Below are 20,853 nucleotides of genomic sequence, written 5' to 3'. Positions count from 1 at the left end.
GACACAGTGAGTATAAATTAAACAGTTCGTGAACCTAACTAATTTGTCTGTAATTTCACGTTTCATAAAAGTTTACAATTGCATATCCATGCAGGATACATATATACACGTATACAATTGTGCTGGAGAGAAATGTGTTAAGCTGCATGCATAGGTTGCCAGAAATATCGTGAAACTGAAAGGTTTGCACGAGCATTGGCGTACTAAGATCTTTCCACTTTAAATTTTTGGAAAAATACTTTCGATTTTCAATAAATCTTCGGCAAAGGCAATAGTATAATCGTCGTGAGAACAAGGCACAGTAAGTGGTTTTTGAAAAGTGCTCAGGACGTTAAGTTCAATTATATCAAGCAGAACTCTAGAACATTCTACGTATTTCAGCCATGCAGTTTACATTATTTAGGTTTTCTGGCTGAGTATATGGCAAGTCGGGTGGGAGGTCGTTTGTGATTGATGAGCGTGAAATTTATTTGCCAACAGCCAAACATAAACTTTAGACACCGATAAATCTTAATTGTTTAATGCCTTTTAGTAATGGCTAGTTTGCTATCTCACATCATCGTTAAACCAATAATACAAATTTAAATTCACGTTGAAAATGCTACAAGACAAGAGCATGTTATAATATTATAATGAATAATTAAAAGCGTCAGTCGGTTGGTGATTGTCGTAAACGTCAATCGTAATTAAATTGGATGCCTACATATATCTTCAGTTACTCTGCGTTACTGTCGGCTCCAAATTTACCTGGCAACATTCTGTAGACTCCAAAGGTGATATTAACATTCAAATTTGAAAATGAAAGTAGCTGATTCCTGAAGTGTTTTTCACCCAATTTTTTGTTAAAATAACATATGGACGATTTGGTAATTATTGTGAAATGGCATGAGCGGAATTTAAATACATGCAGAGCTTATATTAAGTGATTACCCAAAATACTTCTCGTTATATACCTCGAAAAGTGCAAAATATTTTTTTGCTATCCTGTTTTTCATTCCCAACTAGAATATAATAAAGTAATACTAAGTCTAGGAGTAAAATGCGCGGACCACCCATATAAACTCAGATTTCAGCGATCGAGTTGAGTACAAAACAGAGGTGTATATTGTGGTTCACATATAAATGAACAATTCATGATTCGAAATTAAGATGGAATTGACTGCAGTCTAAGGTTACCTACTTGTTTTTAATGGTCCATATGTTACGGTTATACAATTCAATGCTGTTATAGCACTCGTTACTGAAAAGAACGATACACTGTAGGCTAATGCAAGCAAATACGAATTATTTTTACACAATAATCATTAGTCAGTAGAGCAACATACTGATGTTGCAGGTGAAGTGAGTCGCATTAATAAAACGATATTCACTGCAAATTTTAGAAATTGCAACGTGTAACTCCTTGAATCCTGCAATTTGCAATTTTCGGATCTCCATTCAGGCTTTTGAAAGATTGGCACAAATTAAGGGCATGAAATCTTAAACCGCATATCTACCTACTGCTGTTCTTTATCACACTTTCGATTATCAATAATTTTTGTCAAAGGCGATTGGCTAGCATCGCCGTGAGAACGTGGCACCCAACAGAATTTGGTTAACATTTCGACGTTCCAATCATCAGCAGGGTGCCAGGGCAGAGTTACCTCATATGTTTTTGAAAAGGTGAAAGGATTGTTCGTCGCTCAAGCTGACTACGTTGAAACGTTTCACCTCTGCATACGTTATTACTGCTTACGTTGTCACTACGTTATTTGGTAGAAACTCCAATAAGGTAAGGATATAATTATAAGATTATGGCGTTTAAAGTAGTAGAACAACACTAATCAATTGAAATTATCTCAAACTTTGAGACTTGAAATCAGGTTTCTACCATCAATCGAGGATCTATCCGACTCTCATATGCATGCATGGGTAATTATGATGAAAAATTGTTATTGCCTTTACCACGAGTGAGACGTAGCTAATTATAATGATCGAATACTGTAGATGTTGTTTAAAATTTAACTACATGTGAATTTTCTTGGTAAACTTGTTTGTATTCACATGCACCATTGAAGGTACAGCTTTCGTTTCTGTGATTGTACAGCGAATAAAGAGTTTAGGTTTCACCACGACAACAAATTCGTTTTCTGTTTCCAAATTTTCTGAATCCATCCAAAACTTGTACAGTATTTAAACGAGGATCTGTCGAGTTTAACTTTACAAATTAAGAGTTGCAAATTTTCAAAAAAATTCGAACGCACGCTCAACCAACGTTCACAGCGCGATTCGGTCTAATTTCATAGTGTAGGCTAATATTTCTTTATACTTATATGTCCATATATTTTGCCGTTTAATTAATAGACATCTTATGTTACAGATATAAAATAATTTATAGTAAACACTTCTATTACACTTGAAATTATTCTTTTGATGAAAGATGTTCTGAAATGTTCTGTACTCAGACGTTGATAGTTATAGAATCCGTTATTTTATCATAAATCAATTGCAATATCGCATTGGTGGATTTTTATTTAAAAATAGTTCTTTAGAAATTTAAAACCGATAACGTTGCAATTAAAGTATTTTGAATAAAACAAAAAACGAACTTTCTTACAAATTAATCGAACCCTGAAACAACATACTTTCTTCAAATTTAAAAGACACTTTCGATTTTTAATAAATCAGTTCGGCAAAGGCAATAATATAATCGGCCGGGAATATATAATGATAACGAGACACAGTAAGTGGTTTTTGAAAAGTGCACGCAACGTTATGTTCAATTATCAGCAGAATGCTAGAGCATTCTACGTATTTCAGCAATGAAGTTTACATTGCTTAGGTTTTCTGGCTGATTATATAGCAAGTCGGGTGGGAGGTCGTTCGTGATTTATGGGCGTGAAATTTATAAGCCAAACATGAACTTTAGACGCCACTAAATTTTGATAGTTTACTGTTCTTTTAGTAGTGGCTCGTAGTTACTAGTAGGCTTTCTTTAAATACACGTTGAAACTGCTTAGTACAAGACAAGAGCATGTTTGTTATGATAATGAATTACACTGTCACACGTTCTGGCTTGGATTTGTTTATTATCATAAATGCTCGTCTAAATACTTTATTCGTCAATACTCCAATCATACACAAACTCGTTTTCTAGCACATTTCTTCTTCGTAATTTCAAGGAAAGACTCTTATTCTCGTCCGTACTTTTCCCAAACTATGTATATCGTCTCCAACCCCTGGGTACGAGGTTGTATCGTCTCATCGTCAGTACTCAAAAATGTTCACGTGTTCGGCGCATGCAATAATTACTGTTACAATTATCTCGTAACAATGCCCCCCTTTGCAAAAACAAGCTTCCAGGGGCCGGTTGTATAAAGGGTTAGGTTAAAATGCGGAAGCGGATGCGGAACGGATCGACGGAACGGAACGGATATGGGGTTAAAATGCGGAACGGATATGGGGTTAAAATGTGGAACGGATATGGGGTTAAAATGCGGAACGGATATGGGGTTAAAATGCGGAACGGATATGGGGTTAAAATGCGGAACGGATATGGGGTTAAAATGCGGACGGATATAGGGTTAAAATGCGGAACAGATATGGGGTTAAAATGCGGACCGATATGGGGTTAAAATGCGGAACGGATATGGAGCCGCATTGAACATCTAAACACGATATCTTTTTATTTTTCTAAAAAGCTGACACCACAAATAACAGAAAAGTCCTAAACTTCCCGCAAATGCGCAAAACAAATTTCCGCTACATAAAGAAGCAGGAGCAAAGGGATTACTGTTTCCGTTTTCCATATTTGACCGAATCACCGACACGTTGGGGAATTTGGTCTTTAATATTTGGCTATTTTTGCCACAATTTTCGCCCGACACAGGATATTTTTTATGCCCGTACGTTTTTGAAAATTTTTGAAATTTTTTGAAAATGAAATAACAAATTTTAAATGTGGAAAACTGCATTTCGAAAATGAAACTAAATACTTCCACTTTTTGCTCATACAATTGTATTATTTTGTACGTTATGGAAACACGCTAGTCGTCAGGATGTCCCTTTTTGGTGGCTTTACACCAAGAGCTCAGGCTGTCGAAAATGTTAGCACTTCTGCAGCATTTGAAGACGTAAACTTCCCGAGCTTTTCATTTCGAGCGCTTTTGAACAAAGATGAGATTGGACGCGGAGGGTTTTCCTCCGTTTTTACAGCGCAATTACCACAAAGTAGAGAAAAGGTGGCTGTGAAAAAGTTTTTAGGAAGTGATCAAATAGACGCCAAAATCTTACTGAAATAGGCAAAACTTTTAAACAGTTTACGACATCCAAACATCGTAGGATTTAAAGGTATCTGTAAGGATAATTACGCATTACTTCTAGAGTTTGTCCAGTTCGATTTCAAGCCTTTTGGGATAGACCTGCAGGTGAGTTCTCTTGCGGAACTACTGTTTCATTTTGACAAATCCGACTGTGAACACGTTTCGGAATAACTGCCTTATGAGAATGATAAGTTTTTATAAAGTGATTACTGAAATGCGAAAGTCATTGCTGAGAGTAATTTATATTTGTATTCTTTTTATATTTGAAATTAAAGGGATGTTCTAAGATGTTCCATGCATTAATTTATCTCCATCCTGTTTCCCCATATCCGTTTCGCATTTTAACCCCATATCCGTCCGCATTTTAACCTTATATCCGTTCCGCATTTTAACCCCATATCCGTCCGCATTTTAACCCCATATCCGTTCCGCATTTTAACCCCATATCCGTTCCGCATTTTAACCCCATATCCGTCCGCATTTTAACCCTATATCCGTTCCGCATTTTAACCCCATATCCGTTCCGTTCCGTCGATCCGTTCCGCATCCGCTTCCGCATTTTAACCTAACCCAGGGTTAAATTTCAGATCTTGGTCGATTTGCTTTGCACAAAGCTCGGTTAGCGTTAACCCTGGGTTAAAATTGATAAAAAAATTAACCCTGCTAGTTAGGTGGCTTAACTTTTTAATCCTGGGTTAACTTCGATTTAAAACGGATGAATAAGGAGCTGAAACACGTAAACACGTATAATTCGTCATGAATTAAAAACTTTTGAAAGGTTTTACGAATAATTTCGACAGCAAAGAATTATTTAAGTTTGACTTTGTTCGGTTTCAGCTGATGTATTGATTTATTTATCTTCGCTTCAATGCAATACATGATAAATGAATACAACCGTACAATTGAAACATCGTAATCGAAATATTTGTTTCGGATGCCAAAATTCGATTCTCTTGATTGGCAGCAAGTGGTAAGGCTACGTTTGTTCCTGAATTTTGAATAATCAAAGAATGCCTGAAACTTTAAAATAGATTGTTTATAATTTGCTTAATTTTATTTCACATCGACATTGTTCATCATACAAAATGGCCTTTCATTTCGAATCTTTCTAAAATTCCATGCACGGAAATTGCTGTTCAAAAGAACGTCCCTGCGACCCTGCCTTCACGGCATATAATTTTTCGACTGACAATATATCCTTGTCGGGTAAAGTTTTGACGCTCGTTTATTGACCAATCGAAAGCGTCCCACATAAATGCGATATTCTTTCTGGTCAACCGAGTGAGAGGAGCGGCAATTGATGAAAAAAGTCTTTCACGAACCGGCGGTAGTAAGCACGTATGTCCTTTACACTTCGTGGACGAGGGAAATCACGTACCAATTGTGTTTTTTCGGGGTTAGGTTGGATCCCATGTTGGGAGATAAGGTGACCAAGGAAAGACACTGTTTGGTGGCCAAAGAAACACTTACTCAGATTCAAAGTGAGGTTAGCCGCTCGTAGACGATTGAAAACTAATCTTAGGCGAGAAAAGTGTTCGTTGAATGTGCGGGAAAAGACGATAATATCATCCAAATATATTAGGCAGGTGTTCAATACTCCAATCCATGGAGTATTTGGTGCATTAGGCGTTGGAAGGTGGATGGTGGACTTCACGCGCACAGACCGAAAGGTAGCACACAAAACTCGTATAAACCCGATGCCGTGGCGAAGGCTGTGTACTGTTGAGATGATTTGTCCATTTCGACTTGATGATAACCGGTAGGAAGGCGAGTGTACTGAAGTATTTGGCTCCACAGAGAGCATCTAAAGCATCATTTACTCGTGGAATTGGATAGCTGTCCTTACGTGTAGCCGAGTTGAGCCTACGATAGTCTACACAGAAGCGGGATGAGCCATCTTTTTTCTTGAACAGGACAACTGGAGCACTCCACGGACTATTGGAAGGTTGGATCAAGTTTGCCTGCAGCATTTCTTGAACATGGTTTTCAATATCTCGTCGTTTGGTGTGGGGGGCCCTGTATGGAGGTTGGCGAATTGGGGGACCAGCCCGACATCAATTTTATGTTGGACCAGGTTTGTTCGACCCAAACTCTTGGTTGAATCAGACAGGACGTCGGTGTATTCAATAAGCAGTTCTGAGAGGGCTTGTTTCTCAGGGTAAGACAACACGGAGTTGGTCATGTTGGGAAAATCAGAGGGCTTGGCTGAAGGGGAGTTGGGCTTGGTGGGGGTGGTATTCTAGGTGGGTCTTATAGATCAGCCAAATCAGATTGGTGGATTGTGCTTGACAAGGGATTGATAATAGATAGTTGGGTGCTTTTCTGAGTTGTCGTGGGTAATCCTGTACATGACGTTGAGGTGGGCGGATCAGTAATAGGTGTGGTCTCGAAATCGCTTTGTGTGAATTATCCTAATGTGGCACCACGGAAGATTATAACAGGCTCATCAGTTGGATTTAGTAACCGGAGAAGGATATTTCCTTGTATATCTGGGCATACCAGAGGCAAACATGAGCACATTATCACCCAAAAATTCAACGGTATGGGCGCCCATATTGATGATGGCTCAGTTTTGTTGCAGAAAGTCGCGACCGAGAACGCGGACACTAAATAGGCGCTGCAGCTATATTTTGTATGCCCCAGAGTGAGATCAAAGGTCACAACGCTTTCAATTGGTATGTGAGCACCGTTTGCTATTTTGACCGATCGGAGCACTTCACTATTTTCTAGAGTGATGATGTACTTAAAACTTTATGGTAAAATTCTGTACTGATTACTGTCACAGCAGCACCAGTGTCTACAAGAACTTGTATAGGGGTTAGGGATAAAGTACCATTTATCAGGAGATTACTGAATTGGGTTGATTGATCCAGGACATTAGTTGATGGGGAAATGGATGGAATTTCGGATCTATTACGTACATTTGGCATTGGGAATTTAAGGGTAACATTAATATCTCTAGGCAATGTAGAGGCTAGAGGGGGTGGTTGTGTTTGTATATGAATTGACTTTGTTGGTTGGGTTGGACATGTGGTGAATAATGCTCATTAAAATTGCCCAGGTGTGTTTGGATAACAGGCTGTTATGATATCGATTTGGTGGGGAATATTCAGTTACTTGCGGGCCCCCCTGTGTCCCCATATGGAAGGCCCTTGGGAGTTTAAATACCCAGCATTATTCTCAGGGTGTGGTAGTGGTGCTAGGGGATACTGATGGTTATGATAAGGGGGCTGGGGAGGAGGGACATACCGTCTTTGGGGGCGAGCTGATAAACTGATCGTACCTGCTTCCAACTCTTTGGCAGGTATTGCAGATTGGCTGCCGGTCTGTTGTTCGAAGATTTCGTCCTCTGCTGTCTCGCCGGGGATATCTGTTACCTACGCTGAATTCGTGTCGTTGTGCTGGGGCATTTTGTGTGTCTTTCCTGATTTCGTCCCGAACTGCTGCTATGATATCCCTTTTCATTGGTATAGGGAGCCTTAACAGTGGAAAAGTTGGTTGAAGTAGGTGCTGTGGATGCTCCTGGTTGGTCAATAGTGGACATTAGGAGTTGCACTTGGCCCTCGAGCTCTGCTAGGCGTTTTTGTCGTTCTCTGAGGTTATCATTAAAAATTGTTTCTACTTGTTTCTCTGAAGCTTTCTTTCAAGAGATCATGTATCTGATTTATTACATTATTTGAAGCAGGTGACCATAGGCGTACGGGTGCAACTTCGTTTTGGGGGAGGGGGGCAAAAAAAAATCACCCGAATTTTTTAGTTATACAATGTGCCCGAATTTTATCTTATACCAGATTTGTAACAATAAACTTGGGAAAGCGCCGGACGTGCTTTCAAGAAAATGTAGCCGATATCCAGCAATTACGCTATATGAAAGAAAGTGTACGACTTGCTTTATGGTATCATATAAACTTTTATATTTACCTTTAAAAATAGCCAGGTACCTAACGTGCAAAATGCGTAATATAATTATTTTTTTTATATACAGGGTGTATCAAAAAAAATGTCCCAAATGTAAAAATTCCGTTTTTCAGGATATTTTGCAGAATTTGGCAAATTTTTGTGTTTCTAGAGATAGTTAAGACTTATCTGGTATACCTAGGCCAAGTTTGGTTTTTCATTAACAAAATTATGTTACCGGGGGGGTGGTTCGTTTCCACTGATATTGAGAGGGCTTGCGCGCGAAAATCGGGTGAAGCTGAAATTGAGATATTATTTAGCTGTCTAAAAGTGGGAAAGCTCTTTAATAAACTGTCAAAGTTTCAGAAAATTTAATGCAAACTGGGAGCAACGCGCGACCCCTAAAGGTGACAAATATTTCATTGCGCGCAGTGGATTAAATGCATCGTTGATTTTAGCGTGACCGATCTCATGCAAGGTGGGCAAATGAATAAATTAAAGCGAGAAACTGAACACATAAACAAAGCGATTTATACGTGATGTTAATCCTCAGCATGTCCACCATTTCATTCTAAGCAAACTACGGCTTGTCTGAGCATACTAAACACTGAACAGCGAACCATTTGTCTGTCCATTCGCCTAGATTTGCCGGTGGTAGCGTTGGCGATTTGCAAGAATCCTGAAAATAATATCCTGAAAAACGGAAATTTTACATTTGGGACATTTTTTTTGATACACCCTGTAGTATGCCTAATTATTTCCCGATTCTTGTATTTTGCAATTTTCAGATCTCAAATCAGGCCTTTTAGAAAATAGCCATTAATATGAAATGAACCGAACATCTTCCCACCGCTAGCTGGTGTTCAAAATACGTTGATCATGCAATTACTTATTGTAATATTCTAATGAAACTATTTAAGTGAATCGCTGCTCATTAACAATGATTACCCTCGCTTCGTCGTTTTATCACTACGAAATTGCAATGAATTGCTGGCTACAAGTCCGCACAGAAAAGAAACTAATGAAAGTATGAAATATTCAACATATAATTTTTTTCTATCGAGTCTATTGCTGGAACTGCGTCAGGGCATAGCTGTCGTCTCATATTTAGCACTTTAGCGACCTCTGCGATAACACGCAGTAAGTAAATGCGGAATCGGCAAAGTGCATTGAAAACAGCACAGAATAATGTTGAGGAATGAACTTTGGTCGACGCCTTCTTACAAATGTTGTCCATTAATTCAGCCTATCTTTCATAGCGAAACGATCTACAGAAACACCTTCTTATGTTGGCTATTTTTGCAGCTTTTCCCGTTGCATGGGCCATCCCGCAACCAGTATTTTCCTCCGCGAGGTTTTTTTGCATAATCCTGTGTGCTCGCCATATTTAACTTGCATGCAGTGTATCGTTTTATTCACGCTACCTAACTCCACGGAAATTGTTCTTCTTATATCATTGCCGAGCAAGCAAGTTACAGTTTTTCTCTGATTATACTTGCGTGAGAAATAACGACAGAATGCGTCAAGGATTGCGCTATTTCCGGAAAATTATTTATATTGAAGACCTTTACAAGTGTTTGTGAATGTGGGTTACCTACGTGCATGAATTGTTTTGCTAGTTTACAGAATCCGCGTGAAGGAAAGTTAAAACTAAACTAAACTAAACTTGAGTTGAAAAACTACAAATGTGTACCTATATATCTTTATAGGCTTATAGCTTATTAAATTTAACTTCCGTCCTGACATACAGCGCGCAAGTTAAATTTCGCATCAAAACATATGATCAAAACAAGCAAAAATGCCACATTTGATCGCAATTTTAAACACGTTCCCGTCGACAGAATTCATTGTGCGATAGCTCAAATACCCAAATATAAAAATTTCGTTTCAGCAGCACTTTGTTTCAACATGTCATGAAGGTGAGCCCTTATTGGTTAATGGATAGGCTGTACTGTTTCCGGTAGAGAGGGGGAAAATAGGGCTCCGCAATTTTTTAAAATTTATTGCACATTACTGCGTGCAACGGGATTCAACTTTCATTTGTTGATTACGAGTCGGCACGCGCTAATTAGAACTTAGTCTCAAGAAAACAAAGACGGTGAATGTTATTTGTGCCTGAGACGATTTGGTTCGGAACAAGGATGGTCGCTACATTTAAGTTGGTGCAGGGAAAAACACGCAACTGAGCGCGTCAACAAGACGGAGAAATATCAAGTATCCCTTGTTCTCTTGTTATCGATGCGGTTACTCATCAAGTTTTCAAAATAGCGGATCATCATGTATTTGGGCAGTCACACTAAAGATGATCTGAAACAGGTTTTTAACGCAGCCTATGAAGAGGTGGTTTTTTGGGGCAAAAATCTGTTTATGTTACCAAGTGGAGCTGCTGGAAAGTTATACGCCAGGGAATTGGAGAGAATGATTAACGCTTGGAACAGTAACTCACAGATCTTGCATGATATTTCTTTAAAACTTACTATGATCATGTCTGCTCAAATCAAGTTTCAAATCATGTTTCACGACCATGAAACCGAGTTTCAAGACCATGTGACTTGTCTGTCTCGGGGCATGACTTTGTGGCAACAAGGGAACTTCGTTTGTTGGATGAACAATCATCTGGTGGAGTTCTTCCTCTTAATGACGCTATGTACAAGGACCTTTTGCAGAAACATCCACCTGCACAAACTGAGGACCATTCCGTCATGATTGATGGTGAAATTCCGTATGTTGATCCAGCGTTATTTGCCAACATCGACGAGACAGCCATAGCGAAAGCAGCATTGAGGACTCAAGGTTGGAGGGCGACATATTTTGGTATCTCGCAACTATGGAGATGCTGGCCAAGACCTACGATCCGCAATAGCGTTAATGGCGAGAACACTTGCAACCCAGAGGGTCTTTATTGGACCAGATCAGACCACCAGCTTAGAGGCCTTCTTAGCGTGTCGCTTAATACCTTAGGACAAGAATTCTGGCGTCAGACCGATTGGGATTGGAGAGGTTGAACGACATCATTGGAAAATCAATTGTTTTTGCCATCAAGCCACAAATTATGCATAGCACCGGCCGTCGGAGACTGTTCACGCCATGTCGGAGATTTTTGAAGAAGTAGGAACAGATGTTGTGTTACTGCTGGACGCTACCAGTGACTTCAATTCCATCAACTGCAAGATCATGTTACATAACATTCAGTGCATTTGTCCTGCAATAGCTGTTTATAAATACGTTCAAGCAAGGTGGTAAAGAAATTGCATCAGCGGAAGGTACCACGCAAGCTGATCCGTTAGCCATGCCGTTATACGCCGTCGCCATTACTCCACTCCTGCTCATGATTAAATCTGATGAAGCTAGTGATGTAAGGCATGTTGCGTACGCGGATGATCTTAGTGGTGCAGGTAAGCTAATGCAACTGCGTGCCTGGTGGGAGAAGATTGCCGTGCATGGTCCGAGTCTTGGTTACTACCCACGAGCTGATAAATCCTGGTTGATTGTGAAGCCACACCTGGAGCAGACTGCCATTGAAATCTTTGCTGGAACTAATGTACGAAATTACGAATTTCAAGTGAAGTGCATAGGTACCTTTGAGGATATCTTAGATCGGATGACGGAAAAGATAAGTATATTAGTTTTTTAGTTAGTAAATGGTGCCAGCAACTTCACGTTTTGAGTGAAATTGCCAAAGTCCAAACCCAAGCAGCATACACAGCGTCTGTCTCGTTTCGGCACAGATTTACTTATCACATTCGTACCGTTCCAGGTATCAAGACGGCGATGCAGCTTATTGACACCATCAACCTGAAGCTCCTTCCTGCGCTCCTCGATAACCGTAGTTTGTCCACCCATGAGCGACAATTGGTTTCGCTTCCAGCCCGTATGGGAGGTCTTGGTATTCCGATCTTCAACGACATCTGTTATGAAGAGCATTTGAACTCCACAACCATCTGTCATGTTCTCTCAAGTAGAATCATCCACCAGAATGGTACACCATCAGCAGAACATGAAGATTCCATCCACGATCTTTGCCGTGAGATCGCAAAACTTGAGATGGAGCATGAGTGAGAAGCAGATTCAAGCAAATGACCTCGCCGAGTTGAAAGGATCCTCAGCTTGGCTAACAGCTCTGCCACTTGCTGATGAGGGCTGTTACATCTTGACCAAGCGTGAGTTCTTTGATGCAACCTACATGCGTTATCGATGGCCTTTGAAACGCCTTCCATCTTTCTGCGCCTGTGGAAAATCGTTCACGGTGGATCATGCCCTGTCGTGCCTCAAAGGAGGCTTCATCCATCGAAGATATAATGAGATCCGTAATCTACTTGCTGCTGCTATCAATGACGTTGCTTACGATGTTTCAATTGAACCTACCCTTGCTCCTTTGACTGGCGAGGTTTTTCCATCCAGTGCTAATTCAGCCGATGACGCCAGAGTGGACATTGCTGCGAGAAGGTTTTGGCAGAGATGTGAAAAGGCATTTTTTGATTTAAGGGTGTGTAACCCATACGCCTCAACACATCGACGCCAGACATTGAGCAGCTCGTTTAAAGCTAACGAACGGGAAAAGAAACGACATTGCAACCAACGGATTGTTGAAATCGAGCATGGCTCCTTCACACCGGTCGTCTTCAGCGCCTTTGGCGGATGCGGAAGAGAGACCGAACATTCTCTCTCCTTCCTGGGTGCGCAGCTTGCTGACATGAAGAATCATTCTCCATCTATGGTGGTTAGCTTGTTACGAAGAAAGATCTCCTTTGCTTTGCTTAGAGCTCGTGTGGTGTGTGTTCCTGGCAGTCGAAGTTGGAGGACTGCGTCCATCACATCAACTAATGACATTACGTTGTCTGACATTAGCGAGTAGTCTAGTTAAGTAGTTTTTGTAAATAGTCTGAAGAACTGTTATACTTAGTTTTAATGCATGATCGATTATTGTAAATTTCCCTAGTTCTAATAAACGTATTTCCATATAAAAAAATTGCCTTGTGGCGTACACGTGCAGGATCAGGCAGCGTCCCGTCGGGCTCAGCGGTAAACAAATTAGATGGGAAGACTTTGCACCAGTCCGCATTTATTTTATCCGAAAGCTTATTTTTAAATAAATGAACTTGCTTTTAAATTATTATTTGAATCGGTGAAATATATTTCAAAGCTCTAAAATGGAAAACACTTAACAAATGCATTTTTGGTTATTGGAAAATCAAAATACCGTATCGCACTCGTAGCCATTTATTAACCCTTACGTAATTACGAAACATTACAATTTTCTGTTCTTTACAGAAAAAATGACAAAAATCATTTCAGCTGTGGGACGACCATTTGGCTTAGGGATGCTTTACGATCGTCGCTCTGAAAAGTTGATTCTTGGTATAACATTATGGTCTCCGGATAATTTGAAAGCCGCTATCAACACTAGACCCCAACCATTCACTAATTCTGAAGTTTTCACAGAAAACAAGGTTGAAGATAAGACGAGTGCTCTTGACATAGAAGCAAGCCTAAAGTTAAGTTTTCTGTTCGGGCTAGTGAACGTGGAAGGCGCCGCAAAGTATTTAAATGATACCAAAACATCAAAGAATCAATGTCGGGTTGTCTTGAAATATGAAACAACTACAGAACTCAAACATCTCACCATGGAACATTTAGGAACGGGGAAAATTCAATATCCCGAGGTGTTTGATACTGATGAGGCAACGGATGTTGTGGTTGGTATACTGTACGGAGCAAAGGCATTCATGGTATTTGACAAGGAAGTCTCTAAGGACGAAACGTTAAAAGAAGTACATGGAAACATGGAAGTTTTGGTGCAATCTTTGCCAGGATTATCTGTTGGTGGACACGGGACCGTTAGTATTACTGAGGAACAAAAGAAAAACGCTGAAAACATGCGTTGCCAGATGTATGGAGATTTCCGTACCAGCGAAAGTCCAACAAATTACGAAGATGCAGTAAAAATTTACAAACAGTTACCTTCATTGATTGGTGAGAACGGAGAAAAAGCAGTTCCAATTAAAGTATATTTGTGCCCATTGAGTTCAATCGACAGCAAATGCCAAAGATTAGTAAGAGAGATCAGCTCAAGTCTAATTAGAAAATCAGCTGAAATCCAAGAGCACCTCCAGTCTGTGATAGCAGAATGCAATGATCTGATGAGAGAAGATATATGCGTTCATTTTCCAAGAATAGGAAGACAACTTAAACATTATTTGAAAACGATTGAGTTGTACAAACTCTTTCTACAGAAGAAAATACTGGTAGTTCTTCCTCAAATTCGAGGTGGCGGAGTAGACGAAATTGAGCTTGCTCAAATCATTGAAAAAAAGGAAGTATCGCCGTTTTCTTGCGAAGCCCTCACACATTGGCTTGGATGCAAGAAACAAGAAATGAAGAGATTACATGGTTTAATTCGTCCACTTAAAGAAACTCAAGTCGTCATTCCAGAAGCTGTACAGGATGAAGTGTATAATCATGAAATTCAGTTTATAGTTTGTTGTACGTTCAAAATTGCCTGCGAAGAAGACGAACAGATATTGAAAATGGATGCCTATCTGATTGATGGCGACGGGTCAAGTGAAAGCGTTGCAAAAAATGCCCTCAAAGCTGACGAAAAATTGACATACAAGAAAATACGTAAAGCATTGGGGCATTTCACGACGCTAAAATCGGTCAATAAAGAAAACTGTTGTGTGGAATTTCTCGTGACTGATGAGCCGCTCCCCCATGACTACGAGGGTAAAACAGGGGCTTTTATTTACTTCTATGAAGACGGAGATATTGAGAACGAAGATCTGACCTCACAGCCCCCGCCTAACAACCTGAAATTAGAAAAAGCAGAGGAAAGTACGTTGCAAATTTCCTGGGATGGTCAATCTGAGAACACTGTAACGAATTACAAGGTTCAATACCAGGATGAAGCTGGCGGAGATACGTGGTCAAGTGTTGATGTTAAATCCAGCGGCGAAGTTCGGAATTTTGTCACTCTTACAGAACTTAAACTAGCAACGAAATACTTCATCCGAATCTGCGCGGTACGAAAAATCATTGTAAGTAAGTACAGTGAGGTATTTTCTGCCAGTACGAAGCCAGCCAGTCCTCCTGGTAAACCAGAACTACAAGAGGCTACATCTGAATCACTAACAATTGTTTTCAAAGAACCACAACGTCTCGGAAAGGATGTTCAGATCGTCAACTATAAAGTCGAGTGGAGCCAAGATGACTGGAAAACTCGAAAGATGGAACAGACCGACGATGCAACGCCAAGGTATACTCTAAAAAATCTTCATCCGTCAATGTCATTTGTCTTCAGAGTCACAGCTAACTGTGGGGACGCGGGAGAAAGCAACAACAGTCCTTCCAGCGACGTATTTTCGACCTTCGCGCGAAAGCCAACGTTTCAACCAGACAAAATCCTTGGTTTGTGTCAGCTTGTCCAGCCACCTCAGGACGGCGAACCTGCTGTCTACACTCTTCCTTTAACTTCAGTATTCGAAGATAGTGTTTTTCAATTACGTAAATACGAGATAAACCTCAACGACGGAGAAAACGATGCTCCGAGAACAAGTATACCAAATAAAGTTATAATGATGGTTGGATCAACTGGCTCAGGAAAAACTACCACAATAAATGCTATTGTCAATTATATTCTCGGAGTCGAGTGGAAAGATTCTTTCCGACTGAAAATGATTCATGAAGATTCTTCCAAGCAAGGATCAGAGAGTATGGGGGACCAGACACGCAACCGGACGCATTTTGTCACCTGTTACACCTTGCTGCATTCGAAAGGTTTCAAGGTAAGAGCGATTTTTCTTCTAACTTACAACAAGATTTAACTTTTGAGAAATGTAAATTTGCCAACAGCGAGACTTGTACTTCACGGACATATACACAGATTTCAAAAACTCTCCACTAACGCAGCTCCTTAGCTTTTGGCAAAATTTGCAAACATCACGAGTTTATCACCGTATAACCGTATAGTATGGTAGTACAGAATATGTACTCATCCGAATTGTACATTTTTTTGAAATGGAGAAAATTCTTGGAAAGTTTTAAAGGCTAAAATTGACGTGTCGTATTAACTTATAACAGCTATATAATCTTATTCGAATGGTATTAATGTCATTACTGTTGGCGTATATGCAGTCGGCCAAACTGCACTTTAAAATACAACATTGCAAAACTTGTACGCAGCACAGTTCACAGGACTATACATCGCAGTTATATATTGCTGTAAAACCTCCGTACATATGGAGTATACACCGCTATAAGATATTTTGTAAAAATCGACTTTTCGCATGCAGGTACCGTACAATCTTACTATTGTGGACACCCCTGGGTTTGGAGACACGAAAGGAATACAACAAGATAAAATGATAACGAATCAAATTCGCACGTTTTTCGAAACCAGTGGCGATGGAGGGATTGATCATATTGACGCCATCTGCTTTATAGCTCAAGCTGGGATACCAAGGCTCACACCCACCCAACGTTACGTATTTGACAGCATTCTGGCCATGTTTGGCAAGGATATTGAGAAGAACATAACAGTTCTATTCACCTTTTCCGATGGCGAGAAACCCCAAGCTTTAGCCTCTCTGCAAGAGGCCGGAGCCCTTGGTAAGGAGGATATGTACTTCACGTTGAATAACAGCGCACTCTTCGCTGACAACTCCCAAAGGCAAAGTAATTTTATATTTGGCTCAATGTTTTGGACGATGGGAATGAAAAATTTGGAAAAATTCTTTAAATGTCTTAATGAAATGGAAAGCAGAAGTCTTGTTCTGACAAAGGAAGTCTTGCAGGAAAGAGTGGAACTTGAAGTTCGAGTGTGTGGCTTGCAGAATAAAATAAACTGCGGACTAAACACACTTAGCCGCCTTCAGCAAGAAGAGAGAATATTCAAACAACATGCCACCGAGATTAACGACATCAAAAACTTTAAGTACACTGTAACTGAAGAAAGAAGAGTGAAAGTTCCACTGGACTCTGGTACGTACGTAACCAACTGTCCCACTTGCAATTATACCTGCCATTACCCTTGCAGTATCCCAAGGAGTGAAGATAAAGAACGCTGCGCAGCCATGAAAAAAGGACAATGCAGGGAATGCCCCAATCACTGTCACTGGTCAATTCATGTAAATGACACCTATCGAATGGAAACTGAAAACGTTGAAGTCGAAAAAAAATATGATGGCCAAGAAGGGAAAACCAAAGTCGAAGGAGAAATCGAACGTGTTCGGGCGGAATTCAACGACACTCAGGAAATTGTTCTTGCGTTTGTGGCAGAAATGCAACGTGGCTTAAAACGGCTTTCGGAAATCGCTCTGAAGAAAGATCCCCTTCAACAAGTCGATTATCTTGATCTTCTTATTCAATCAGAAGAAAAGCAAGGCAAACCTGGTTTCAAAGATCGTGTGAAGGCTCTTATAGAAACACAACGTATGGCTGAGCAGGTTAATAAAATGGCAAAACTTGGCTATGATCCATGGAAAAATTACCGGGAAAATGAAAACACACGAAAGTATCTTGAAAAAGAAAACGAAAATCAGAAGGACAATTTTGCGACTCGGGCTGTTAGGCTTGTTAGCGAAAAATTAATTTTACATTAATTAATTATTTATCACTCTATATAATAAAGTACAATATATACCATTTGACATGAATTATTTAAAATTTAGGCATTCGGATTGGCTTTGCCTAAAAAATGTAAACAAATATGTCGATTAGTTTAAAACGAAATTCCTCCTTGTTGATACCATAGAGATTATAAGTAACACTAGAGGAGGCATTGGCATCGGAAACAACAGTCGAAAATGGGAGCGCGTTGATGGGAGGCAAATTCAAGTCCCGGATGCTAAGCGAAGCGCCTATTGGCTACATCAATGTTTCTTCAGGAACCACGTTAGCAACAACTAAAATTTGTATAAAAAAAAATATTCTCGCTTCGTCACATCTCTGTTGATGACGCCATGAAAATTCTAGTGGAGCTTGGCCCTGGGGCCTTCATGGCCAAATGAGTGCGCGTACCGCAACATTTGCCATGCGTCCTGACGAGCGTTGGCATGCATTGGCGGGATAATTTCTTTGTTGACCTTGCTTTACCGTTTGGTCTTCGTTCCGCTCCCTTTATTTTCAACTCGGTCGCCGACTTGGTGAAATGGATCCTGAAGTTCAACTACTCCGTCCGATATCTCCTGTACTACCGTGACGATTATTTGATTTTGGCTCCTGCAAACTCGTCCGAATGTGCCCAAAGCGTTGCTGTTGCTAGAGCTTTATTCTCTCGGTTGGGTCTCCCGCTTCACCCCCTTCACCCGTCTACCACTTTAACCTTTCTGGGTATTGAGCTCGACTCCGTCTCTCGGATGGCTCGTTTACCTCACGATCAAGAAGTCGTGTTCGCCTAAGGAACTCGAACCCTTGGTTGGTTCTCTTCACCACGTAACTAAAGCCGTTCCCCCCGGTCGTTCGTTTCTTCGCCATATGATCGACATTCTATATGCGTTTCGGTCTCCGTCCCATCTAACCCGCCTAAATGTCGAGTTTCGTCGCGACCTGGTCTGGTGGTTGGAGTTCCTTCAGTCCTGGAATGGGGTAAGTTTTTTCCGGTTGCCATCCGTCTGTGCTTTCCCCGACCTGATCGTCGCAACGGATTCAGTCGGAGCCATTGGTTTGGGGTATTCACTGGCAGCGTCTTCAGGTGCAGTTCCTGTGTGACAAAGATGCTGTGGTTGTCGTTATCAATTCTGGGTCATCCAAGGATCGGTTAACGATGCATCTGCTACGGCGCCTTGTCTTAGTCGCCTGTCTGTTTCACTTCTCCATTTCGGCTCGTCACGTCCCTGGTCGTCAAAACTCTGCTGCTGATTCGTATTCTCGATCTCGTTTGCAGGAATTTCGTCATTTTCATCCAACGGCGGACTCGGACACTACTCCTATCTCCTCAGCGCTGGTGACGGATCTGCTCACGTTCTCGCTTGTTTCTCTCGGAGTTTCAACTGATAATGTTTGCATCGTGGTTGACTCAGTCCCTTGCTCCGCCACTATCGGCGTCTATTTGGCTGCGGTTCGGTCGTTCCACATCGATTGGGGTTTCGGCGATCCCACCGAAAATACGCCTCGCCTTCGCCGGGTCTTGCAAGGCATTCAGCACTCCCTCGGCTGTCGAAACCTCCTCGTCTTCCTGTTACCCGAGAAATCCTTGCTGCCATTCATCACACCATTTTCACCTGCGAGAGTGGTTTTGATTCTGCCATGTTTTGGACGGCGTGTTCGTTGACCTTTTTTGTTTTTTATGCGTTAGCGAGTTCACCTCCGCTGCTCTGTTTGACCCCTCCAGTCACTTGTCCCCGTTCGAGGTCGTATTTCCTCCTGGCGATCCTTCTCCAGAAGTTCTTGTCCACATCAAGCGATCAGAGACGGATCGCTACGATGTTGGTTGTTTTATCTACATCGGCGCATCTGGGAATTTCCTGTGTCCAGTCGCGGCTCTTCGTAATGATCTGTCTCTGCGGGGTGTTGCCGCTGGCCCCTTGTTCGTGTGGAGTGATGGTTTACCCCTCCTGGCCGCTCAAGTGAATACCTACCTTCGTGTGATATTGACTCGGTCTGGCTTCTCTGGTCAATTTTCTTCCCACAGTTTTGCGCATCAGTGTCTGCTGCTGCCGCGGGAGTTCCTGATCACCTGATTCAAACCTTAGGACGTTGGTCTAGTTCGGCTTATCGTAGATACATTCGTACTGCTCCGGACACGTTTGTAGCTGTTGCTTCGCTGCTGTACGGTTCGAGACAGTTTTTGGAGGGGTTACTAAACCGTTACCTTCTCTTAGGTTCCATATCTTGGTGGAGGTACGCATGATTGAAAATGACGGTAAAGAATATTTAATGGAGCTTAGCACGTTCGCATCGCCAACCTCGTTCGCTTCGCCAACCTCGTTCGCTTCGCCAACCTCGTTCGCTTCGCCGTGTTGCCGTCTCCATCCCTACCGATACGCAGCTGGCAAAACTAGCTAGGTTACTATAGTCACAGTATTTCACTGACCAGCTTTCACTGCTCAGCTTTGTTGGGCCAGTCTGAGAATATTAAATGTATTATAATTTATTGGTATAATAAAATAAGTTAATATCAAAGAGTTGGACCTCGCGTAGTTACTCAGGCGGGTATTTGGCACGGGGCATCTTCCCAGGGCGTCAGTATTTATATGACTTGCCTTGCTTTTTATCTGCGTATTATCGGTTCCTTCGCCCCGCTTTCCTCCCCTAGAATTGCATCGCGAAACCTGTGCCGTGAATATGTGCATGGTTTGTTGTCTGAACTACCAATGCCTTTATGATAATTTAATTAACACCAGCGAAGTTATTTCAAAGACAACAACGGTATGATAAAATAGTACACCATGCGACTAGCTTTCAACCATGTGACTATACATGACGCGTTATGATTGGGTTACATATTTATGAATACTTAAAGAGCATACGAGATGTTAAAATTTTGCCAAACACGATAGAGAGCACTGCACATAGCCTAACCTACGCAAGACAGAAACCCTTTCTGCAGAAAGAAGACTGAAAAAGTGTATTCATGTGTCAAATGGAGGAAAGATCTGGAGGGACACACCAACAGTTTCCTGTGGCTGTGAATGAACAAGATGAAAACTTTCCAGCACAA

General features: G+C 41.1%; 1 protein-coding gene across 1 annotated transcript; it reads left to right on the top strand.

The window, feature by feature from the left end:
* The first annotated feature begins 10,900 nt into the window (after positions 1-10,900).
* LOC114530544 lies at positions 10,901-17,794 on the top strand. Its single transcript, XM_028552112.1, has 4 exons — positions 10,901-10,991; positions 11,435-11,593; positions 13,470-15,979; positions 16,487-17,794. The coding sequence occupies exons 1-4, from the start codon at positions 10,901-10,903 to the stop codon at positions 17,792-17,794; spliced, it is 4,068 nt and encodes a 1,355-aa protein (XP_028407913.1).
* The last annotated feature ends 3,059 nt before the right edge of the window (positions 17,795-20,853 follow it).

Source organism: Dendronephthya gigantea, unplaced genomic scaffold (assembly GCF_004324835.1).
Source record: "Dendronephthya gigantea isolate DGI-Jeju-01 unplaced genomic scaffold, DenGig_1.0 000064F, whole genome shotgun sequence".
NCBI classification, from domain to species: Eukaryota; Metazoa; Cnidaria; class Anthozoa; order Malacalcyonacea; family Nephtheidae; genus Dendronephthya; species Dendronephthya gigantea.
Note: the sequence above shows the minus strand (reverse complement) of the source record. Positions and strands in the feature narration are given on the sequence as shown.

Bases quoted from the DNA above. Each gene is read 5' to 3' on its own strand.
- LOC114530544 (XM_028552112.1), top strand. From the start codon at position 10,901: ATGATTGATGGTGAAATTCCGTATGTTGATCCAGCGTTATTTGCCAAC. The intron at 10,992-11,434 runs GTTGGAGGGCGA...CGTTCAAGCAAG, and splicing joins AGCAGCATTGAGGACTCAAG to GTGGTAAAGAAATTGCATCA. The intron at 11,594-13,469 runs GTAAGCTAATGC...TGTTCTTTACAG, and splicing joins GGATGATCTTAGTGGTGCAG to AAAAAATGACAAAAATCATT.